Genomic DNA, 22,361 nt, shown 5'->3' on the forward strand with positions numbered 1-22,361 from the left:
ATGTTTGGACTTCCTGTGTGGGTAAATGCAGGAATCAGACCAAGGAGTCGGGGATCTACATCAAGCGTTGCTGCAAGGGCTTCTGCATCGACATCCTGAAGAAGATCGCCAAGACAGTGAAGTTCACGTACGACTTGTACTTGGTCACCAATGGCAAACACGGCAAGAAGATCAACGGGACCTGGAATGGAATGGTGGGAGAGGTAAGGAGATATTAATGGAATGGTGGGAGATATTAATGGAATGGTGAGGAGATATTAATGGAATGGTGGGAGAGGTAAGGAGATATTAATGGAATGGTGGGAGAGGTAAGGAGATATTATAACATGAGTTGTATGCAGAGTGCTGAAGTTCCTGGTACTTTCATACCTTGATGAAGATGTTCACAGTGAGACTAGTGGACTGTAACACACACCAGCAGCTGTCGGTTATTTTAATAATCGAGTAATTTAACAAAAAAACACATTATATCCTCAATGCGTATTTTATAGAACATAGTTGAAATAAACAAAGATTTTTGTGCTTACCATAACCTTTATTACCTTTTATTTACCTTTTTTGACTATTTTACTTTGTTTTACCTTATATATTCCTTCTTTTAATCTTCTATTTACCGTCTTTTACATTTAAATGAAGTAATTTTATATTTTATTTACCTTACAATTACCTTATTTTACATTCAATTGACCCAGTTTGACCATCTTTTACCTTGTTTCATCTTTGTTACCTTTATATTCCATTGTTTACATTTTTATTTACCTTTTATTAGCTTCTATTTAACTTATTTTACCTTTTTATTTACCTTCTGTTTAGCTTCGTTTACCTTCTATTCACCTTATTTGACCATGTTTTACCTGGTTTCATTATTTTACATTTTATTTACTTTCTTTACCTTCTATTTAACTTATTTTACCTTTTATTTACCTTACTTAACACTTATTAACTTTATTTACCTTTTCTTTCCTTTATTTACCCTCTTTTACCGTTTATTTACCGTATTTTTTTTTTACCTTTTATTTCTTTGTTTTACCTTCTATATTCATTTTTTTTAACCTTGTTTACCTTCTATTCACCTTATTTGACCATGTTTTACCTTGTTTCATTATTTTACGTTTTATTTACTTTCTTTACCTTCTATTTAACTTATTTTACCTTTTATTTACCTTACTTAACACTTATTAACTTTATTTACATTTTCTTTCCTTTATTTACCCTCTTACCGTTTATTTACCGTATTTTTTTTTTTACCTTTTATTTCTTTGTTTTACCTTCTATATTCATTTTTTTCAACCTTGTTTACCTTCTATTCACCTTATTTGACCGTGTTTTACCTTGTTTCATTATTTTATGTTTTATTTTCTTTCTTTACCTTCTATTTAACTTGTTTTACCTTTTATTTACCTTACTTAACACTTATTAACTTTATTTACCTTTTCTTTCCTTTATTTACCCTCTTTTACCTTTTATTTACCGTATTTTTTTTACCTTTTATTTCTTTTTTTACCTTCTATATACTTTTTTTTTAACCTTTTTTACCTTCTATTTACCTTATTTTATCTTTTATTTACCTCTGTTTAACTTCTTGTACCTTCTATTTTCCTTCTTTTATCTTTTATTTACCTTCTTTTGCCGTTTGTTTACCAAATATTTGTTTTTTTTTACCTTTTATTTATTTATTTTACATTCTATATTCATTTTTTACTATTTTCTTTACCTTCTTGCTGGCACGGGCCACACCATCAACCGAGCTATACCGCCCCGATTTTTTATGTAGAAAAATCCATAAATTAGCGTCACCGTTTTAAAAGCCGCTGGGTTCAAAGCGCAGGGGGGGGGGGGGGAAGTAGCGGCTTATAGTTGGGGAATTTACCATTATTAAAGGTTTTTTATGTGTAGTTTTAAAAAGCGTGTTTCAAACAAATGCAGGCATTTCTCAAACTAGCTCACACACACACACACACACACACACACACACACACACACACACACACACACACACACACACACACACACACACACGCATACATGCATATTAGCATTGAACAGGGGAAAAAATATAGCAAGATTGCAGGTTTGTCGCTCAAATGTCAATCTCCTTTGCTCACGCCCACACACACGCACACAAACACACACATACAAAAACACACACACACACTAACCTCTCTGCTGTGTCCTTCTCCAGTTGGAAAACCGCCAAAATGACAGTATATCTCAAAGTCTTAATGGACTCAGATCTGGACTGGTGCTCTGACACACACACACACACACACACACACACACACACACACACACACACACACACACACACACACACACACACACACATACAATTGGACGTGCCGCAGCACACTCTTGATCACTTCCCGAGATCACTTAGGGCGTTTACACAATTTAACCATTTGGAAGGACAATGGATCAAAATGGCGAGGTTAAGAAATCAATGATTGCAATGACTTTTTTTTTTTTTTTTTTTACTTTTTTTTTTTTTGGCTGACCGCAGCAAAATTAGCGATGGCAGGACATAAATCTTATCATATCGTCTTCTTCTTCGTCTTGGGCCGTGTATGAAACGTTGAGATGCACGCCAGCTTCGCTTGAGAGAGCAGCTCTTTATTTTTGCACTGAACTTGTCTGCCAATTGCGAAACAGAGGGGGAAAAATATATAGAATAAATTAAAAATAAATGAATAAAATAAAATAAAAAAATATACAATAACATTTAATTAATTTGAATTTATTTGAGTTGAGTTGAATTAATTTGAATTAAGTTCAATTAGAATCAGATAAGAAAAAAATAGAACAAAATAGCAATACAATACAATGTAATTTAATGAAATTTAATTGAAATTGGATGGAATTGAAATTATTTGATTTGAATTTAATTGATTTGAATTTAATTAAATGCAGCTGAGATAGGCCCCAGCACCCCCCGTGACCCCATAAAGGGACAAGCGGTAGAAAATGGATGGATGGATGGAATTAAATGAAGGTAAATAAATGAACCTAAAAGAAAAGAAAACAACACTTAATAAAATAGGTTTAATAGAATAAAATAAAATGAATTGAATTAAATTAAGATCAATTAAGTTCAATTGAATTAAATTAAATTAAATATATCAAACTGAATTGAATAGCTAAACTAATTCCAGTTATTCCTTGTCAATCACTGTTAATTGGTTCCGTGCATTAAATTAGTCTCTGCCAAGTAAGAATCATTAATTACCAATCAAATCATTTAATTACCAGAGCATAAAAAAAAACGTGTTTACATTTTTCTAAACCATGCAAGCCTTTTAGGCATGAAATGACACCTCCTATTCACTTTTACAATCTTCCAATCCAATCTAATAATACTGCCAGAGGCTGAACCAATCAGTGGCCAAAACATAAAAAAAATATATATATATATATATATATATTTTTATTTTTTTATTTTTTTTTTTTATTTTTTTTACGGGAAACATAAAATATATATATATATATATATATATATATATATATATATATACATATATATATATATATATATATGTATATATCATACATCATAGTCACTGCCGTTGTGTCCTTGGGCAAGACACTTTACCCACCTGCTCCCAGTGCCACCCACACCGGTTTAAATGTAACTTAGATATTGGGTTTCACTATGTAAAGCGCTTTGAGTCACTAGAGAAAAGCGCTATATAAATATAATTCACTAATTCACTAATATATATTTTTTTTTTTTTATGTTTCCCGTAAAAAAAATAAAAAAAAAATTAAAAAAAAACAAATTAAAAAAAAAAAATATATATATATATATATATATATATATTTTTTTTTTTTTTTATGTTTCCCGTAAAAAATAAAAAATAAAAAAATAAATTAAAAAAAAAAATATATATATATATATATATATATATATATATATATATATATATATATATATATATATATATTAATTGTACCTTTAAGGTACAATTAATGTTTCTTCCTATATATATATATATATATTTTAACAGGTCCCTCGTTAAATCGCGCTTCAAATACATCAAAATAATTTATTTTTTTAAGAATATACTTTAAAAAAAAAAAAAAATATATATATATATATATATATATATATATATATATATATATATATATATATATATATATATATATATATATTTTACGGGAAACATTAAAAAAAAAAAAAAAATATATATATATATATATATTTTTTTTTATTTTTTTTTTTTTTTTTAATGTTTCCTGTAAAATATATATATATATATATATATATATATATATATATATATATATATATATATATATATATATATTTTTTTTTTTTTTTTTTTTTTTTTTTAAAGTATATTCTTAAAAAAATAAATTATTTTGATGTATTTGAAGCGCGATTTAACGAGGGACCTGTTAAAAGATATATATATATATAGGAAGAAACATTAATTGTACCTTAAAGGTGTGATCATAGTGTATTTTATCCAAACTACATTTGATGAACTTGATGAAAGTACAGTGTTTTATTCTCCTATACATAAACTGTGTGTAATGTTACTGCGCCTAAAATATTCAATACGCTTGATAAATAAAAACTCTGCCTTGTTTTTAATGAATACTTAGGTCTACTACACTACTATATTTTGAGTCTTTTTAGCGGATTAGAGAGCTAGCTTGCGCAGCTAGTGGGTCCATGACGATGACTTCTGTTTTGTTTGGTCAGCCGTTTTACTGGCGTGTTATAGACACCGTTTGGAAACAATTAAGGTATGTAAATAAACATTGACAAAATATTTCAGTGTAAATAACTCATTTCACAACGTATATATCTGCGACTTATAGTCAGGTGCGGCTTATATATGGAAAATATGTTGTTTTGTTTTGTAATTTAGTGGGTGCAGCTTATATATTTGTGCGCTCTATAGTGCGGAAAATATGGTACTTAAAGCATTTATTATTTACCGTTTGGAAACAATTAAGGTATGTAAATAAACATTTCTGTGTAAATAACTCATTTCACAGCGTATATATCTGCGACTTATAGTCAGGTGCGGCTTATATATGGAAAAACATGTTTTTCTTCAAAACATTTAGTGGGTGGGGCTTATATATTTGTGCGCTCTATAGTCCAGAAAATATGGTACTTAAAGCATTTATTATTTACCGTTTGGAAACAATTAAGGTATGTAAATAAACATTTACAAAATATATCTGTGTAAATAACTCATTTCACAACGTATATATCTGGAATTTATAGTCAGGTGCGGTTTATATATGGAAACAAAAAATTATGTTCTAAAATAATTAAGTGGGTGCAGCTTATATATTTGTGTGCTCTATAGTCCGGAAAATATGGTACTTAAACCATTTATTATTTACCGTTTGGAAACAATTAAGGTATGTTAATAAACATGTACTAAATATTTATGTGTAAACAGCTCATTTCACCACGTATATATCTGCGGTTTATATTCCAATGCGGCTTATATATGGAAAACTATGTTTGTTTGTTTTTAACAATTTAGTGGGTGCGGCTTATATACTGGTGCGTTCTATAGTCCGGACAATATGGTACTTAAAGCATTTATTATGTACTGTTTGGAAACGATTAAGGTATGTAAATAAACATTTCTGTGTAAATAACTCATTTCACAACGTATATATATCTGCGACTTATAGTCAGGTGCGGCTTATATATGGAAAAATGTGTATTTAAAAAAGAATAGCGGGTGCGGCTTATATACCGGTGCGCTCTATAGTCGGGAAAATACGGTATTCACAAAAAGGTGTTGCAATGCATGCTGGGAAGCCGTCATCACTGCCAGGGACGGTACATTGGTACTGCTGGTACTAAAATGAGTTGCAGTGTAGTCCGATAAAGACACACCAGCTGAGGTGCATGCATACGAACACACACTCAGATCTGTGTTCAGTCATTCTCAACAACACCCACACGGGTCACTTTCATAACAGTGAGAGAACATGTCGTAGGAGGGAGCAAATGGAGAGCGAGAGAGGAAGTGAGTACACTGCTGCACGGGCTCCTTCTCTCCCCCGGGGAGACGTTCACACATTTAGGCACTAACACACACGCACAGGTGGACATGCACGTCAACGCTTCCACCCTGATACAACAAATAAGACTGCACACACACACACACACATTCTTGTATTTGTTACCTTCTTGAGACCTCCAAAAAATGCTTCCCTCTCGTATTATAATAAAAGTCGTCATTTTACTCAACGCAAGTCCAACATTTTTTCAAGAAAAACGGAACATTTGTGCAATATTATGATAAAAGTTGGAATTTTACTCAATAACAGTCACCATTTTTACAAGAAAAGCTTAAAATTGTGGCAGTTTTATGAAAAGAGTCGTCATTTTACTCGACTAAAGTCACAATTGTAAAAGAAAACTGTCAAATTTTGGCAATAGTATAATAATAATAATAATCTGAATTTTACTTGGCAAAACTATGACAAAAGTAATTCATTTACTCAAAAAATGTCACCGTTTTACGAGAACAACCAAAAAAATGGCATTTTTATGATAAAAGTCAGAATTTTATATGACAAATGCCACCATTTTGCATTAAAAAGTAATAATTTTACATAAATGTAATAATTTTACTAGAAAATATTGCAATATTACAGAAACAGAAAAAGTGTTTCCAATTTTATAAGAAAAAAGTTTTACTCGACAAGTCACAATTTTATAAGAAAACTTTAAAATGTTGGCAATAGTATAATAATAATAATAATCTGAATTTTACTCGGCAAAACTATGACAATTTTATTTAAAAAATGTCACTGTTTTACGAAAACAACAAAAGAAAATTGGCAATATTGTGATAAAAGTCAGAATTTGGTATGACAAATGTCACCATTTTACATAAAAATTTTAATAATTTTACATAAAAAATGTAATAATTTTACATAAAAAATGTAATAATTTTACTAGAAAATATTGCAATATTACAGAAACAGAAAGAACATGAGAAAGTGTTTCCAATTTTATAAGAAAAAAGTTTTACTCGACAAGTCACAATTTCATAAGAAAACTTTAAAATGTTGGCAATAGTATAATAATAATAATAATCTGAATTTTACTCGGCAAAACTATGACAATTTTATTTAAAAAATGTCACCGTTTTACGAAAACAACAAAAAAAATTTGGCAATATTGTGATAAAAGTCAGAATTTGGTAAGATAAATGTCACCATTTTACATAAAAATTTTAATAATTTTACATAAAAAATGTAATAATTTTACTAGAAAATATTGCAATATTACAGAAACAGAAAAAACATGAGAAAGTGTTTCCAACTGTATAAGAAAAAAGTTAACACATTATTTAATTTTTTAATTTTTTGTTTGTAATTGTTTTTTAATCTTCATTATTTACTTCAAGTTATTACAGTATGTCTCTATGTACATATTTATTTATTTATTTTTTAATTAATTTTGGCCAAATGGGGTGCATTTCAATATCATACACACACACATGTTATTTCATATGTTGACCAGAGGGGGAGCACTTTTGAAAGCGACACACGTTCAATTTGAAAAATAACTCCTTTTAGGGACCACCCTCATTTTGATAGATGTCACCAGCAGGGGTGCAAATGAGACATTCTCTATTAGATGCAATGTTATTGCGACCATGATTTATGTCATCACTTGTTCACACCTCCTCATATGGAAGATACTTTTCCTTCTTCGTGTCTCAAGAAGGGTAGAAATACATGAACACACATATTTTTGTATTTGTTACCTTCTTGAGACCTCCAAAAAATGCCTCCCTCTAGTATTATATAAAAGTCGTCATTTTACTCAACGTAAGTCCAATTAATTTTTCAAGAAAAATGTAACATTTGTTCAATATTATGATAAAAGTTGGAATTTTACTCAATAACAGTCACCATTTTTACAAAAAAAGTTTAAAATCGTGGCAATTTTATGGAAAGAGTCGTAATTTTACTCGACAAGTCACAATTTTATAAGAAAACTTTAAAATGTTGGCAATAGTATAATAATAATAATAATCTGAATTTTACTCGGCAAAACTATGACAATTTTATTTAAAAAATGGCACCGTTTTACGAAAAAAAAAAAAAAAAATTGGCAATATTGTGATAAAAGTCAGAATTTGGTATGACAAATGTCATCATTTTACATAAATTTTTTTATAATTTTACATAATTTTTTTTATAATTTTACTAGAAAATATTGCAATATTACAGAAACAGAAAGAACATGAGAAAGTGTTTCCAATTTTATCAGAAAAAAGTTTTACTCGACAAGTCACAATTTTATAAGAAAACTTTAAAATGTTGGCAATAGTATAATAATAATAATAATCTGAATTTTACTCGGCAAAACTATGACCATTTATTTAAAAAATGGCACCGTTTTACGAAAACAACAAAAAAAATTGGCAAAATTGTGATAAAAGTCTGAATTTGGTATGACAAATGTTACCATTTTACATTAAAAAATTAATACTTTCACATAAAAAATTTAATAATTTTACTAGAAAATATTGCAATATTACAGAAACACAAAGAATATGAGAAAGTGTTTCCAATTTTATAAGAAAAAAGTTGACACATTGTGTCAACACATTTTATTTATTTATTTATTTTTTTGTAATTGATTTTTAATCTTTATCATTTACTTCACGTTAATACAGTATTTCTCTATATACATATTTATTTTCTTTTTTTAATTAATTTTGGCCAAAGAGGGCGCATTTCAATTTCTTACACACACTTGTACTTTCATATGTTAACCAGAGGGGAAGCTATGGAAGCTACTTTTACTTGTTGATGTCTCAAGAAGGGTAGAATACAAGAACACACACACACACACACACACACACACACACACACGCATTCTTGTATTTGTCACCTTCTTGAGACCTCCAAAAAATGCCTACCTCTAGTATTATAATACAAGTCGTCATTTTACTCAGCGCAAGTCAAATTAATTTTTCAAATAAAACGGAACATTTGTGCAATATTATGATAAAAGTTGGAATTTTACTCAATAACAGTCTCCATTTTTTACAAGAAAAGCTTACAATTGTGGCTGTTTTATGAAAAGTCTTAATTTTACACGACTAAAGTCACAATTTTATAAGAAAACTTTAAAATTTTTGGCAATAGTATAATAATAATAATAATCGGAATTTTACTTGGCAAAACTATGACAAAAGTCATAATTTTACTCAAGAAATTGACATTTTTTGAGTAAAATTATGACTTTTGTTTTACGAGAACAAAAAAAAAAAAATTGGCAAAATTGTGATAAAAGTCCGAATTTGGTATGACAAATGTCACCATTTTACATAAAAAAATTAATAATTTTACATAAAAAATGTAATAATTTTACTAGAAAATATTGCAATATTACAGAAACACAAAGAATATGAGAAAGTGTTTCCAATTTTATAAGAAAAAAGTTGACACATTGTGTCAACATATTTTATTTATTTATTTATTTATTTTTTGTAATTGATTTTTAATCTTTATCATTTACTTCACTTTAATACAGTATTTCTCTATATACATATTTATTTATTTATTTTAATTAATTTTGGCCAAAGAGGGCGCATTTCAATTTCTTACACACACTTGTACTTTCATATGTTAACCAGAGGGGGAGCTATGGAAGCTACTTTTACTTTTTTTTCAAGAAAAACGGAACATTTGTGCAATATTATGATAAATTTGGAATTTTACTCAATAACAGTCTCCATTTTTACAAGAAAAGCTTAAAATCATGGCTGTTTTATGAAAAGTCTTATTTTTACACGACTAAAGTCACAATTTTATAAGAAAACTTTAACATTTTTGGCAATAGTATAATAATAATAATCTGAATTTTACTTGGCAAAACTATGACAAAAGTCATAATTTTACTCAAGAAATTGACATTTTTTGAGTAAAATTATGACTTTTGTTTTGCGAGAACAAAAAAAATGTTGGCAAAATTGTGATAAAAGCCCGAATTTAGTATGACAAATGTAATCTTTTTACATAAAAAATAATAATAATTTTACATTAAAAAAAATTAATATTTTTACATAAAAATATCAATACTTTTACATAAAAATGTTTAATAATTTTACTAGAAAATATTGCAATATTACAGAAACAGAGAGAATATGAGAAAGCCCCAATACATTATTTTTTTGAATTTTTTGTTTGTAATTGATTTTTAATCTCCATCATTTATTACAGTATTTCTTTATATACATATTTATTTTTATTTATTTAATTAATTTTGGCCAAAGCGGGCGCATTTCAATTTCATACACACACTTGTTATTTCATATGTTGACCTTAAAAGCAACACACAGTCAATTAGAAGAAAAAAAACTCCTTTTTGGGACCACCCCTCATTTTAGACTTAGACTTAGACTTAGACTTCCTTTTTATCGTCATTCAAATTTGAACTTTACAGTACATAGATGTCACCAGCAGGGGTGCAAATGAGATATTCTCTATTAGATGCAATGTTATTGCGACCATGATTTATGTCATCACTTGTTCACACCTCCTCATATGGAAGATACTTTTCCTTGATGTCTCAAGAAGGGTAGAAATACAAGAACACACACACACACACACACACACACACACAAAGGCAGGGAGGAAGAGTGAGGACAAGTTGCAGAATAGATGAGTGAGTGTCTGCCTGTAAACATCCACTTCATGGCGAGAGAACAAAGGTTCACTAACTGATTTTATGACTCACTCTGTGCAGACACACACACACAAACACGCACACACACGTACACACACTGGAGCTTTGACTCATGCACACTTTAATAACTCCACAGTCTCGGCCCACTTTACCCCAAATTGGGGCTAAATATACTTCCTGAGGACGCATGGCTGGCAGGTAGAGGAGAGGACGCCTATTTGGAGCAGCCTTGACCCGCTGCGCTAGCCCATTTTCCCCCGTCTTTCCCCCCCCCCCGGTGTCCACTCGGACCTCCTTCGCCTACTTAAACACGTCCACATCTACTGAGATCCAAATAGCACGTGCTAAACAGCGCATGAAAAGTAGAAAATAGGGTGTCAAGGTGACTTCATAGAAAGTGCAAAAGGGAGGTCAGGGTTCTTTGCATACTTCACCATGGAAACACTCATTTTCCTTGACGTTCAGGCCGTCGTGCTCTCCGGCATGTTGAAGGAGCAGCACACATCTACATTGTGTTACAAAATTGAGTGTAAAAAAAATCAGTATTTAAAAATTCAGTGTAAAAAAATAATTGTAAAAAAAAAAAAAAAAAAATCCAGTTTTTAAAATTGTAGTTTGAAAAAAATCTGTTTTAAAATTCAGTGGAAAAAAAAGATCAGTTTCGAAATTCAGTGGAAAAAATAATTGTAAGAAAAAATCTGGTGTTTAAAAATTCAGTGCAAAAAAAAAAAATTGTAAAAAAAAATAATTAAAAAAAAAAAAGTTCTTTGAAAAAAATCAGTGTTTTAAAATTCCGTGGAAAAAAATATCAGTTTTAAAATTCAGTGTAACAAATAATTGTAAAAAAAATATATAGTGTTTAAAAATTCAGTGCAAAAAAAAATAATTGTAAAAAAAAATCTATTTTTTTAAAAATGTTCTTTGAAAAAAAAATCTGTGTTTTAAAATTCATTGTAGAAAAAAAAATATCAATGTAAAAAATCAGTGTCCAAAAAGTTAGTGTAAAAAAAAAAAAATCAGTGTATAGAAATTCAGTGTAAAAAAATCAATGTTTAAAAAGTCAGAGAAAAAAAAAAACAGTTTTAAAATTTAGTGTATAAAAAATCAGTGTTTTAAAATTCAGAAATCATGGTTTCAAAATTCAGTAAATTCATAAAACTTTAGTGTAAAAAAAAAAATTATGCGCTTAAAAATTCTGTGTAAAAAAATCATTGTTTTAAAACTAAGCGTGTAAAAATTCAGTGTACAAAAACTCAGGAGCAGCACACATCTACAATACACTCAATTCGGTTTCAAAATTGAGTGTAAAAAAACTAATTGTAAAAAAAAAATTTTTTAAATCCAGTTTTTAAAATTGTAGTTTGAAAAAAATCAGTGTTTTAAAATTCAGTGGAAAAAAAATATCAGTTTCGAAATTCAGTGTAAAAAATAATTATAAAAACAAATCTGGTGTTTAAAAATTCAGTGCAAAAAAAAAAAATTGTAAAAAAAAAAAATAATTAAAAAAAAAATGTTCTTTGAAAAAAATCAGTGTTTTAAAATTCAGTGGAAAAAAAATATCAGTTTCGAAATTCAGTGTAAAAAATAATTATAAAAACAAATCTGGTGTTTAAAAATTCAGTGCAAAAAAAAAAAATTGTAAAAAAAAAAATAATCAAAAAAAAATGTTCTTTGAAAAAAATCAGTGTTTTAAAATTCAGTGGAAAAAAACATATCAGTTTTAAAATTCAGTGTGAAAAATAATTGTTAAAAAAAATCTAGTGTTTAAAAATTCAGTGCAAAAAAAAATAATTGTAAAAAAAAATCTATTTTTTAAAAATGTTCTTTGAAAAAAATCAGTGTTTTAAAATTTAATGTAAAAAAAAAATATCAGTGTAAAAAATCAGTGTCCAAAAAGATAGTGTAAGAAATAAAATCAGTGTATAAAAATTCAGTGCAAAAAAATCAATGTATAAAAAGTCACTGTAAAAAAAAAAAAATCAGTGTATAGAAATTCAGTGTAAAAAAATCAATGTATAAAAAGTCAGAGTAAAAAAAATTTAGTGTATAAAAAATCAGTGTTTTAAATTTCAGAAATCATTGTTTCAAAATTCAGTGCATAAAAATTTAATGTAAAAAAACTTCTGCGCTTAAAAATTCTGTGTAAAAAAATCATTGTTTTAAAACTAAGCGTATAAAAATTCAGTGTACAAAAACTCAGGAGCAGCACACATCTACAATACACTCAATTCTGTTTCAAAATTGAGTGTAAAAAAAAAATCAGTATTTCAAAATTCAGTGTAAAAAAAATAATCGTAAAAATTTTTTTTTTAAAATCCAGTTTTTAAAATTGTAGTTTGAAAAAAATCAGTGTTTTAAAATTCAGTGGAAAAAAAATATCAGGTTCGAAATTCAGTGTAAAAAATAATTGTATAAACAAATCGGGTGTTTAAAAATTCAGTGCAAAAAAAAAATAATTGTAAAAAAAAAAAAATTAAAAAAAAAAAAGTTCTTTGAAAAAAATCAGTGTTTTAAAATTCAGTGGAAAAAAAATATCTGTTTTAAAATTCAGTGGAAAAAATATTTGTAAAAAAAAAATCTAGTGTTTAAAAAGTCAGTGCAAAAAAACAAATTGTAAAAAAAAAAAAAAAAAAAAATTAAATGTTCTTTGAAAAAAATCAGTGTTTTAAAATTCAATGTAAAAAAAAAATATCAGTGTCCAAAAAGTTAGTGTAAAAAAATTAAATCAGTGTATAAAAATTCAGTGCAAAAAAATCAATGTATAAAAAGTCACTGTAAAAAAAAAAATCAGTGTATAGAAATTCAGTGTAAAAAAATCAATGTATAAAAAGTCAGAGTAAAAAAAATGTTGTGTATAAAAAATCAGTGTTTTAAAATCCAGAAATCATGGTTTCAAAATTCAGTGCATAAAAATTTAGTGTAAAAAAAAATTCTGCGCTTAAAAATTCTGTGTAAAAAAAACATTGTTTTAAAACTAAGCGTATAAAAATTCAGTGTACAAAAACTCAGGAGCAGCACACATCTACAATACACAACGGACGCTACTTTGAGCACACTGACAGTGCATTCATGCGTCTGGAATGATCCAACCACAAGAAAATGCATATTGAATGTAAATTACAATAATGTATTTCTTGGGAGAGCCAAGTGTGTGCTGAGGTGGTACTTGGTGGTAAAAGTTTGAGAACCAACTGGTGTAGAGTCATTCTGCTGAGCTTGTCCTTTGCTTCTCGTGCCCTTCCTGCTGCACTCGCTCTTTGTTTTTGTAATGCAATACTTTTCCTACCTGCACTGCCAAGACGTAACATTGACTTCATGACAAGAGAATAAGAACAAGGAAATATGAGGAGCTTTAATATCCTAAAAATAGAATAAAATACAGTAGTGTAGTAGACCTAAGTATTCATTAAAAACAAGTCAGAGGTTATATTCAATAGTTTTGACTACTGTATCATTACGCACAGTTTGAACGGTCACACTGAGTTTGAATATTTTACTATGTGATTCATTGGCGTACCACTAGAATGACTGAATGAATGTACTGACAGAACGTGTGGATAACATGTCGCCACTTCTCGTCCAGGTGGTGGTGAAAAAAGCTCACATGGCCGTGGGCTCCCTGACGATCAACGAGGAGAGGTCAGAGGTCATCGACTTTTCCGTCCCCTTCATCGAGACGGGCATCAGTGTGATGGTGTCCCGCAGCAACGGCACCGTCTCTCCCTCGGCCTTCCTAGGTGAGCAAGGCGGAGTTACAGTCGCCATAGCGAGGCCACACCCGCTAAAGAGAAAAAACTGTTTTCCATATATTAGTCGCAGATATATACATTGTGAAATGAGTTATTTACACAGAAATATTCTGTAAATGTTTATTTACATACCTTAATAATTCCAAACGATGTCTGTAACACGGCAGTAAAACGGCTGACCAAACAAAACAGAAGTCATCAAACCACAAGCTGCGCAGCTAAACAGACTCAATAAGTCCACGGTGACGTTTTGGTGAATTTACTGAGGAATTTGTGAAACTGAAATAATAAAACAGAATGCCTTTGTAAGTTAATAATACCAACACAGACACTTGTAAATGTGTTAGCATTATTAGCTAATGCTAACGACGCTAGCTTCGTCACATTACGATAGCAGGTACAAATATGCATGAAAGCACTCCTACAGACATCACACATGGGACGGTTTAGTAAGTAAGAATTGTTTTAGTTATATTGTAAAACTTACAAACGTTGCTTGGAGTGATGAATGAAGAGTCTTTTCGAGTAGAAACGTTATGGACGGCAGGAAGACGGAACGGCACTTCTTCTTCCGGTTAAAAGCTTTAAAAAGAAGGAAATACTTGCAGGGATTCACCCAATAACACACCTAGTCAGTGTATTTGCATGTGTTTCATGAAAATTATTTGCTTTATTACCTAAATTAGCCGCACCGATTTATAAGCCGCAGGTTCAAAGCGTAGGAAAAAAAGGAGTTAAAATTAAAGTATCACTGACACACACACACACACACACTAGGTGTGGTGAAATGTGTCCTCTGCATTTGACCCATCCCATGTTCACCCCCTGGGAGGTGAGGGGAGCAGTGAGCAGCAGCAGTGGCCGTGCTTGGGAATCATTTTTGGTGATTTAACCCCCAATTCCAACCCTTGATGCTGAGTGCCAAGCAGGGAGGTAATGGCTCCCATTTTTATAGTCTTTGGTATGACTCGGCCGGGGTTTGAACTCATGACCTACCGATCTCAGGGCGGACCCTCTAACCCAGGGGTCCCCAAACTACGGCCCGCAGGCCGGATACGGCCCCCCAGCGTCCAAAATCCAGCCCGCGGGAAGTCCCAAGATAAAAAAGAAATTAATAATTTTTTTTATTTTTTATTTTTTATTTTTTATTATTATTATTTGTTTTAAGTTGTCCTTATATATATATATATATATATATATATATATATATATATATATATATATATATATATATATATATATATATATATATATGTATATGTACATATGCATATATTTATATATATATATATATATATATATATATATATATATATATATGTATTCATACATACATACATATATGTATTCATTCATACATACATACATATATATATATATACATGTATGTATATTTATATTTATATATATATGTGTATATATATATATATATATATACATATATATATATATATACACACATATAGACACATATACATATATATATATACATAAATATATATATATAGATATATATATAGCTATATATATATATATATATATATATATATATAAAAATAAATATATGTATATATATATATGTATATGTATATATATATGTATATATATATATATATGTATGTGTGGGAAAAAAATCACAAGACTATTTCATCTCTACAGGCCTGTTTCATGAGGGGGGGTACCCTCAATCATCAGGAGATTTTAATGGGAGCATTCGCATACCATGGTTTATATAGGGCACAGAGTGGGTGGGTACAGGCTGGCGTAGGGGCGTGGTGGTTGGCTCATGTGTTACCTTGGAGGTGTTTCCGTCTGTGGCGGCATGCTGTTACAATTTCGCTGCGCTTGTTGAGGGATGACAGGTCTGGACGGTAAATAATAAACAGTTTCTCTTTCAAGCATAGGTTGCATCTTTTATTACCACTATTGTAAGGTGTGCTGGATGCAAGAATTTGCCATGTTATTGAATATTCAACATTATTGTCTTTGAGGTCCCAAATGTGTTTGCTGAGTTCTGTGGTATTTCGCAGGTTTTTGTTCCTGAAAGAAGCCTTGTGATTGTTCCATCTGGTTTTGAATTCTCCCTCGGTTAATCCTACATATGTGTCGGATGTGTTAATGTCCTTGCGTATTACCTTAGATTGGTAGACAACTGATGTTTGTAAGCACCCCCCGTTGAGAGGGCAATCAGGTTTCTTTCGACAGTTACATCCTTTGTTGGTTTTGGAGTCACTCTGTCCGGGGGCCGACGGCTCATTTGCAATTGTTTTGTTGTGGTTTGAGATGATTTGTCGTATATTGTTCATGCAGCTGTAGCTCAATTTAATGTTGTTCTTGTTGAATACTTTTCTTAGGGTGTTGTCTTTGGGAAAGTGTTTGTCAATCAGATTGAGGAATTTGTGTCCAATGTTAGTTGAGACGTTTTTGCTGTATGGGGGGTTGTACCAGATGATGTTGTTTTGTTTTCTGTTCTTTTTTGGTTGGTTTCCTGGCGTGGGTTCATAGGTGAGGGTGAAATTGTATCCGCTTTCATCAAGGGCTTTTTGGTACGGGGGGGTTTCTTGGTCAAATTCAGCTTTGCTAGATGACAGCATCGATAGCCTTTTATTAATTCCGGTAGGTATTCTTTTCGTGGTGGTGGGTGGGTGGTTGCTGTCATGGTGCACGTATTGGAGTGTTGTGTTGGGTTTCGTGAATGGTTGGTAGCTGTTATTTCTCAGGTTGAAAGTGACGTCAAGGAAGTTGACGGTTTGCTTGTTGGCTTCAATCGTGATCCGTAGGCCGTTCTCTTTGAAAATTTGGCATATGCGCTTCTTGGTATTCTCGCTGCTCCTTGGCGAGGCGCGACACACTGCCAGTCCGTCATCACGGTAAATACCAAGGTTCAGATTGAGGCTAGCGAGCTGGGAGAGGAGGAAACTCCCAACGAGTTCACAGGTTTCTGCTCCGTCAAAACTTCCCATAGTGACGTCAAATGTTGCATTGTTCTTTTTTTGCCATGGTGTGCTGTTGTGGATGAGAATGGAGTTTTTTGCGTGGATGATGATGTTTCTTTCGTTGCCTGTGATTGAGTCGTAGTCTGAGGCGAAGTCTAGTGCTTGAGTCAGTAGGTCTTGCGTGATGGAAGGGTAAAATTCTTCGATATCAAAGGAGATAAAGTTGTGCTGTTGTTTGTCTTGGATGTTGTTGAACCATTTGATTACTGCTGCTGTATTTCTCCATTGGTTGAGTGGTGTTTTGTCCTTGATTTTTGTGTTGACTCTGTCCAGGATTATTTTGCTGATTTTTCCTATTTCAGATTTAGTTGGGTTTATTAGTCGGCATGTTGGGTTATTTGCGAAGTTGGGTTTGTGATCCTTCAATGTGATGAAGGCTTCCTTGTTGGCTGTGGCGTCCCTCCGTACCAAAAAGCCCTTGATGAAAGCGGATACAATTTCACCCTCACCTATGAACCCACGCCAGGAAACCAGCCAAAAAAGAACAGAAAACGAAACGGCATCATCTGGTACAACCCCCCATACAGCAAAAACGTCTCAACGAACATTGGACACAAATTCCTCAACCTGATTGACAAACACTTTCCCAAAGACAACAACCTAAGAAAAGTATTCAACAAGAACAACATCAAATTGAGCTACAGCTGCATGAACAATATACGACAAATCATCTCAAACCACAACAAAACAATTGCAAATGAGCCGTCGACCCCCAGTCAGAACGACTCCAAAACCAACAAAGCATGTAACTGTCGAAAGAAACCTGATTGCCCCCTCAACGGGGGATGCTTACAAACATCAGTTGTCTACCAATCTAAGGTAATACGCAAGGACATTAACACATCCGACACATATGTAGGATTAACCGAGGGTGAATTCAAAACCAGATGGAACAACCACAAGGCTTCTTTCAGGAACAAAAACCTGCGAAATACCACAGAACTCAGCAAAGACATTTGGGACCTCAAAGACAATAATGTTGAATATTCAATAACATGGCAAATTCTTGCATCCAGCACACCTTACAATAGTGGTAATAAAAGATGCAACCTATGCTTGAAAGAGAAACTGTTTATTATCTACCGTCCAGACCTGTCATCCCTCAACAAGCGCAGCGAAATTGTAACAACATGCCGCCATAGACGGAAACACCTTCTAGGTAACACATGAACCAATCACCACGCCCCTAGGCCAGCCTGTACCCACCCACTCTGTGCCCTATATAAACCATGGTATGCGAATGCTCCCATTAAAATCTCCTGATGATTGAGGGTACCCCCCTCATGAAACAGGCCTGTAGAGATGAAATAGTCTTGTGATTTTTTTCCCCCCCACACATACATATATATGTATATATATATATATATATATATATATATATATATATATATATATAGCGCGGTCCCCAGCCAAATTGTTTTACCCCAATGCGGCCCCGGAGTCAAAAAGTTTGGGGACCCCTGCTCTAACCACCAGGCCACTGAGCAGGCTTATAGTCCAAAATTTACGGTACTTCAAACAAACTTTGACAGCAAAACACATTTTTTTGTTACTTTTACAACTAAGGGATTTTAATAAACAAAATCCATGATCTTGGCCCCTAAACTCCACGGTGACGTTTTGGTGGATTTACTGAGGAATTAGTGAAAGTGAAACAATACAAAAAGAATGCCATCATAAGTTAAAAATACTAACAGACACTCGTAAACGTGTTAGCATGTCGGCTAACAGTAGCTTGATTACATTACAATAGCAGGTACAAAATATGCATGAAAACACTCCTACACACATCACACATGGGACGCTTTAGTAAGTATGAATTGTTTTAGTTATATTGTAAAACTTACAAATGTAATTACGATCTGCTGGCAAACTGTCTTTGACCGAGACGTCCCGAGGACGACAATCGTTCCGATATTTCACGCACAAAGTCCATTTCTGTACGCTGACGAAGGAAAGGAATTAAAATAAGCAGATTTACTCCAAGATGTGTGACTTCTATTCATTTTGGGGACACCCTGTCATTATTCTGTTTGGACCATAACAATAAAAAAAAAATTTTTTTTAAAAAGACGAGCTGCGGCCTGAAAATAAACATGTGGATTTAACGTTTTTTTATTTCTTGACAAGTTTGATGAAATGGTCATGATAATACCTTCACATTTTCTTGATTATATTCAAGAGTTTATTAATAGTTTGATTATTTCCTTCTTTGTGTCCCCATCACTCTATCACTCTCTCTCTCTCTTTCCCTCCCTTACATCACTTTTGCCTTTTTTTTTTCCTGGCCGTTGGCCCACGCTTCTTCCCTCATCTTCCTGCATCCCTCTCTCTCTCTCTCTCTCTCTTTCTCTCTTTCTCTCCCTCTCTCTCTCTCTCTCTGCCCTCCAGAGCCCTTCAGTGCGGATGTGTGGGTGATGATGTTCGTGATGCTGCTGCTGGTGTCAGCGTTTGCCGTCTTCATTTTCGAGTACTTCAGCCCCGTGGGCTACAACCGCTGTCTGGCTGACGGCAGAGGTGAGGAAGAAGGGGGGTGTGAGGGGTGTTGCGGGTGTTGGGGGGCGTACAAGCAACACATGCCTTGTATCTGGAGTGATGGTGGGAGGGGCTTAGGGCTGTAAGATGATGGAAACTCTTTTTGGGGGGGTACCTACTTCATTGTCCTCCTCGTCCCTAATGCAAACACACATGAAGGCCCATGGAATATTCTACAAAAAGCCAAAAGCAGTGAAGTTGTCAGGTTGTGTAAATTGTAAATAAAAAGAGAATACAACAAATCCTTTTCAACTTATATTCAATTGAATAGACTGCAAAGACAAGATATTTCATGTTCACACTGAGAAATAATCATGAACTTAGAATTTAATGGCAGCAGCACATTGCAAAAAAAGGCATTTTTACCAGTGTGTTACATGGCCTTTTCTTTTAACAACACTCAGTAAAGGTTTGGGAACTGAGGAGACACATTTTTGAAGTGGAAGTCTTTCCCATTCTTGCTTGATGTACAGCTTAAGTTGTTCAACAGTCTCCCTTCTCATATTTTAGCCTTCACACATTTTCAATGTCTGGACTACAGGCAGGCCAGTCTAGTACCCGCACTCTTTTACTATGAAGCCACGTTGATGTAACACGTGGCTTGGCATTGTCTTGCTGAAATAAGCGTTAGGGTTAGGGTTAGGGTTAGTGTTAGGGTAAAAACAATTTTTAAAAAGTTAAAAAAAAGTTTTAAAAAAGTTTTTAAAAAAGTTACAAAAAAAGTTAAAAATATTTTAATTTTTTTTTTAAATATTTAAAAAAAAAAATTTAATTTTTTTTTTTAAATTAAAAAAGAATTAAAAAATTAAAAAAAAATTTTTTTTTTTTAAATTAACAAAAATTAATTTTTTTTTACAAAAACTAAAAAAATTTACAAAAATTTAAAAAAAAATTTAAAAAGTTAAAAAAAAAAAAAAAATAAAAAAAAATATTTTAAGTTAAAACATGATTTTGAAGAAAAAAAAATTTTTTCAAGGTAAAAAATGATTTTCAAGGTAAAAAAAAATTTTCAAGGTAAAATTTTTTTTTCAAGGTTAAAAATGATTTTCAAGGTAAACAAATGATTTTCAAGGTAAAGAAAAATTTCAAGGATAATTTTTTTTTCAAGGTAAAAATTTTTTTTCAAGGTAAAAAATCATTTTCAAGGTAAAAAAAAATTTTCAAGGTAAAATTTTTTTTTCAAGGGTAAAAATGATTTTCAAGGTAAAAAATGATTTTCAAATTTTTTTAATTTAAAAAAAATGTTTTTAAATTTTTTTTTTTTTTTTTTTTTTTTTTTTTTTTAAATTTTTTTATTTATTTATTTATTTTTTAAATATTTTTTTAATTTATTTTTTATTTATTTTTATTTTTTTTTACTTTTTTAAAAAATTTTAATTTTTTTTTAAAACAATTTAAAACAATTTTAAAATTTCCCGTTGCTTGGATGGCAACATATGTTGCTCCAAAAGCTGTATGTACCTTTCAACATTAATGGTGCCTTCACAGATGTGTAAGTTACCCATGTCTTGGCCACTAATACACCCCCATACCATCACACATGATGCCTTTTACACTTTCACCCTAGAACAATCCGGATGGTTCTTTTCCTCTTTGGTCCGGAGGACACGACGTCCACAGTTTCCAAAAACAATTTGAAATGTGGACTCGTCAGACCACAGAACACTTTTCCACTTTCCATCAGTCCATCTTAGATGAGCTCGGGCCCAAGCGAAGCCAGCGGCGTTTCTGGGTGTTGTTGATAAATGGCTTTGACTTTGCATAGTAGAGTTTTAACTTGCACTTACAGATGTAGCGACCAACTGTAGCTACTGACAGTGGTTTTCTGAAGTGTTCCTGAGCCCATGTGGTGATATCCTTTACACACTGATGTCGCTTTTTGATGCAGTACTGCCTGAGGGATCCAACGTCCGTAATATCATGGCTTACGTGCAGTGATTTCTCCAGATTCTCTGAACCTTTTGATGATATTACGGAGCTTTTTTGGAAACACGTTGCAGGCATCAAATTCCAAATGAGCTAATATTTGCAAAAAAGTGCGGGATTAAGACTAATAGTACACACAATGGAATACTTCTGACAGGCAATACGGTCGCTGTTATTTTAGATCTCAGTCAATGAGGCCGACACCTCTTTTGCTCTGCATGGAGAGCCACAAAGATGCAAAAATCCGCCTCCACATAGCCTCACTGACTACTCTTTGCATCATTTCCAGGTGTATCTACTTGGCGCCCTCACTACATTTACTTCTGCTACTCATTTCCATATCGCCTCGTATCCACTTGGCTCTGACAGACTTTTGTGTTCCGTCTCTCAAGTGACTATTTCTGTTGTCTCTCCATCTTCAGCATGTTGAAACCAGCATGTTCTCCCCTGAGTGCTCTTCTT

General features: G+C 31.8%; 1 protein-coding gene across 3 annotated transcripts in view; it reads left to right on the top strand.

Annotated features, from left to right (window-relative positions):
* Positions 1 to 22,361, top strand: part of grin2ba (glutamate receptor, ionotropic, N-methyl D-aspartate 2B, genome duplicate a) — a 431,694-nt gene that overhangs the window by 368,714 nt on the left and 40,619 nt on the right. For all 3 annotated transcript variants that reach the window (XM_061973840.2, XM_061973838.2, XM_061973841.2), the window contains exons 10-12: positions 32 to 203; positions 14,277 to 14,430; positions 19,830 to 19,955. In XM_061973840.2, the coding sequence (XP_061829824.2) occupies positions 32 to 203; positions 14,277 to 14,430; positions 19,830 to 19,955 (452 nt within the window). The remainder of the gene's footprint in view (positions 1 to 31; positions 204 to 14,276; positions 14,431 to 19,829; positions 19,956 to 22,361) is intronic.

This window comes from Nerophis lumbriciformis, linkage group LG22, assembly GCF_033978685.3.
Source record: "Nerophis lumbriciformis linkage group LG22, RoL_Nlum_v2.1, whole genome shotgun sequence".
Taxonomy (NCBI): domain Eukaryota; kingdom Metazoa; phylum Chordata; class Actinopteri; order Syngnathiformes; family Syngnathidae; genus Nerophis; species Nerophis lumbriciformis.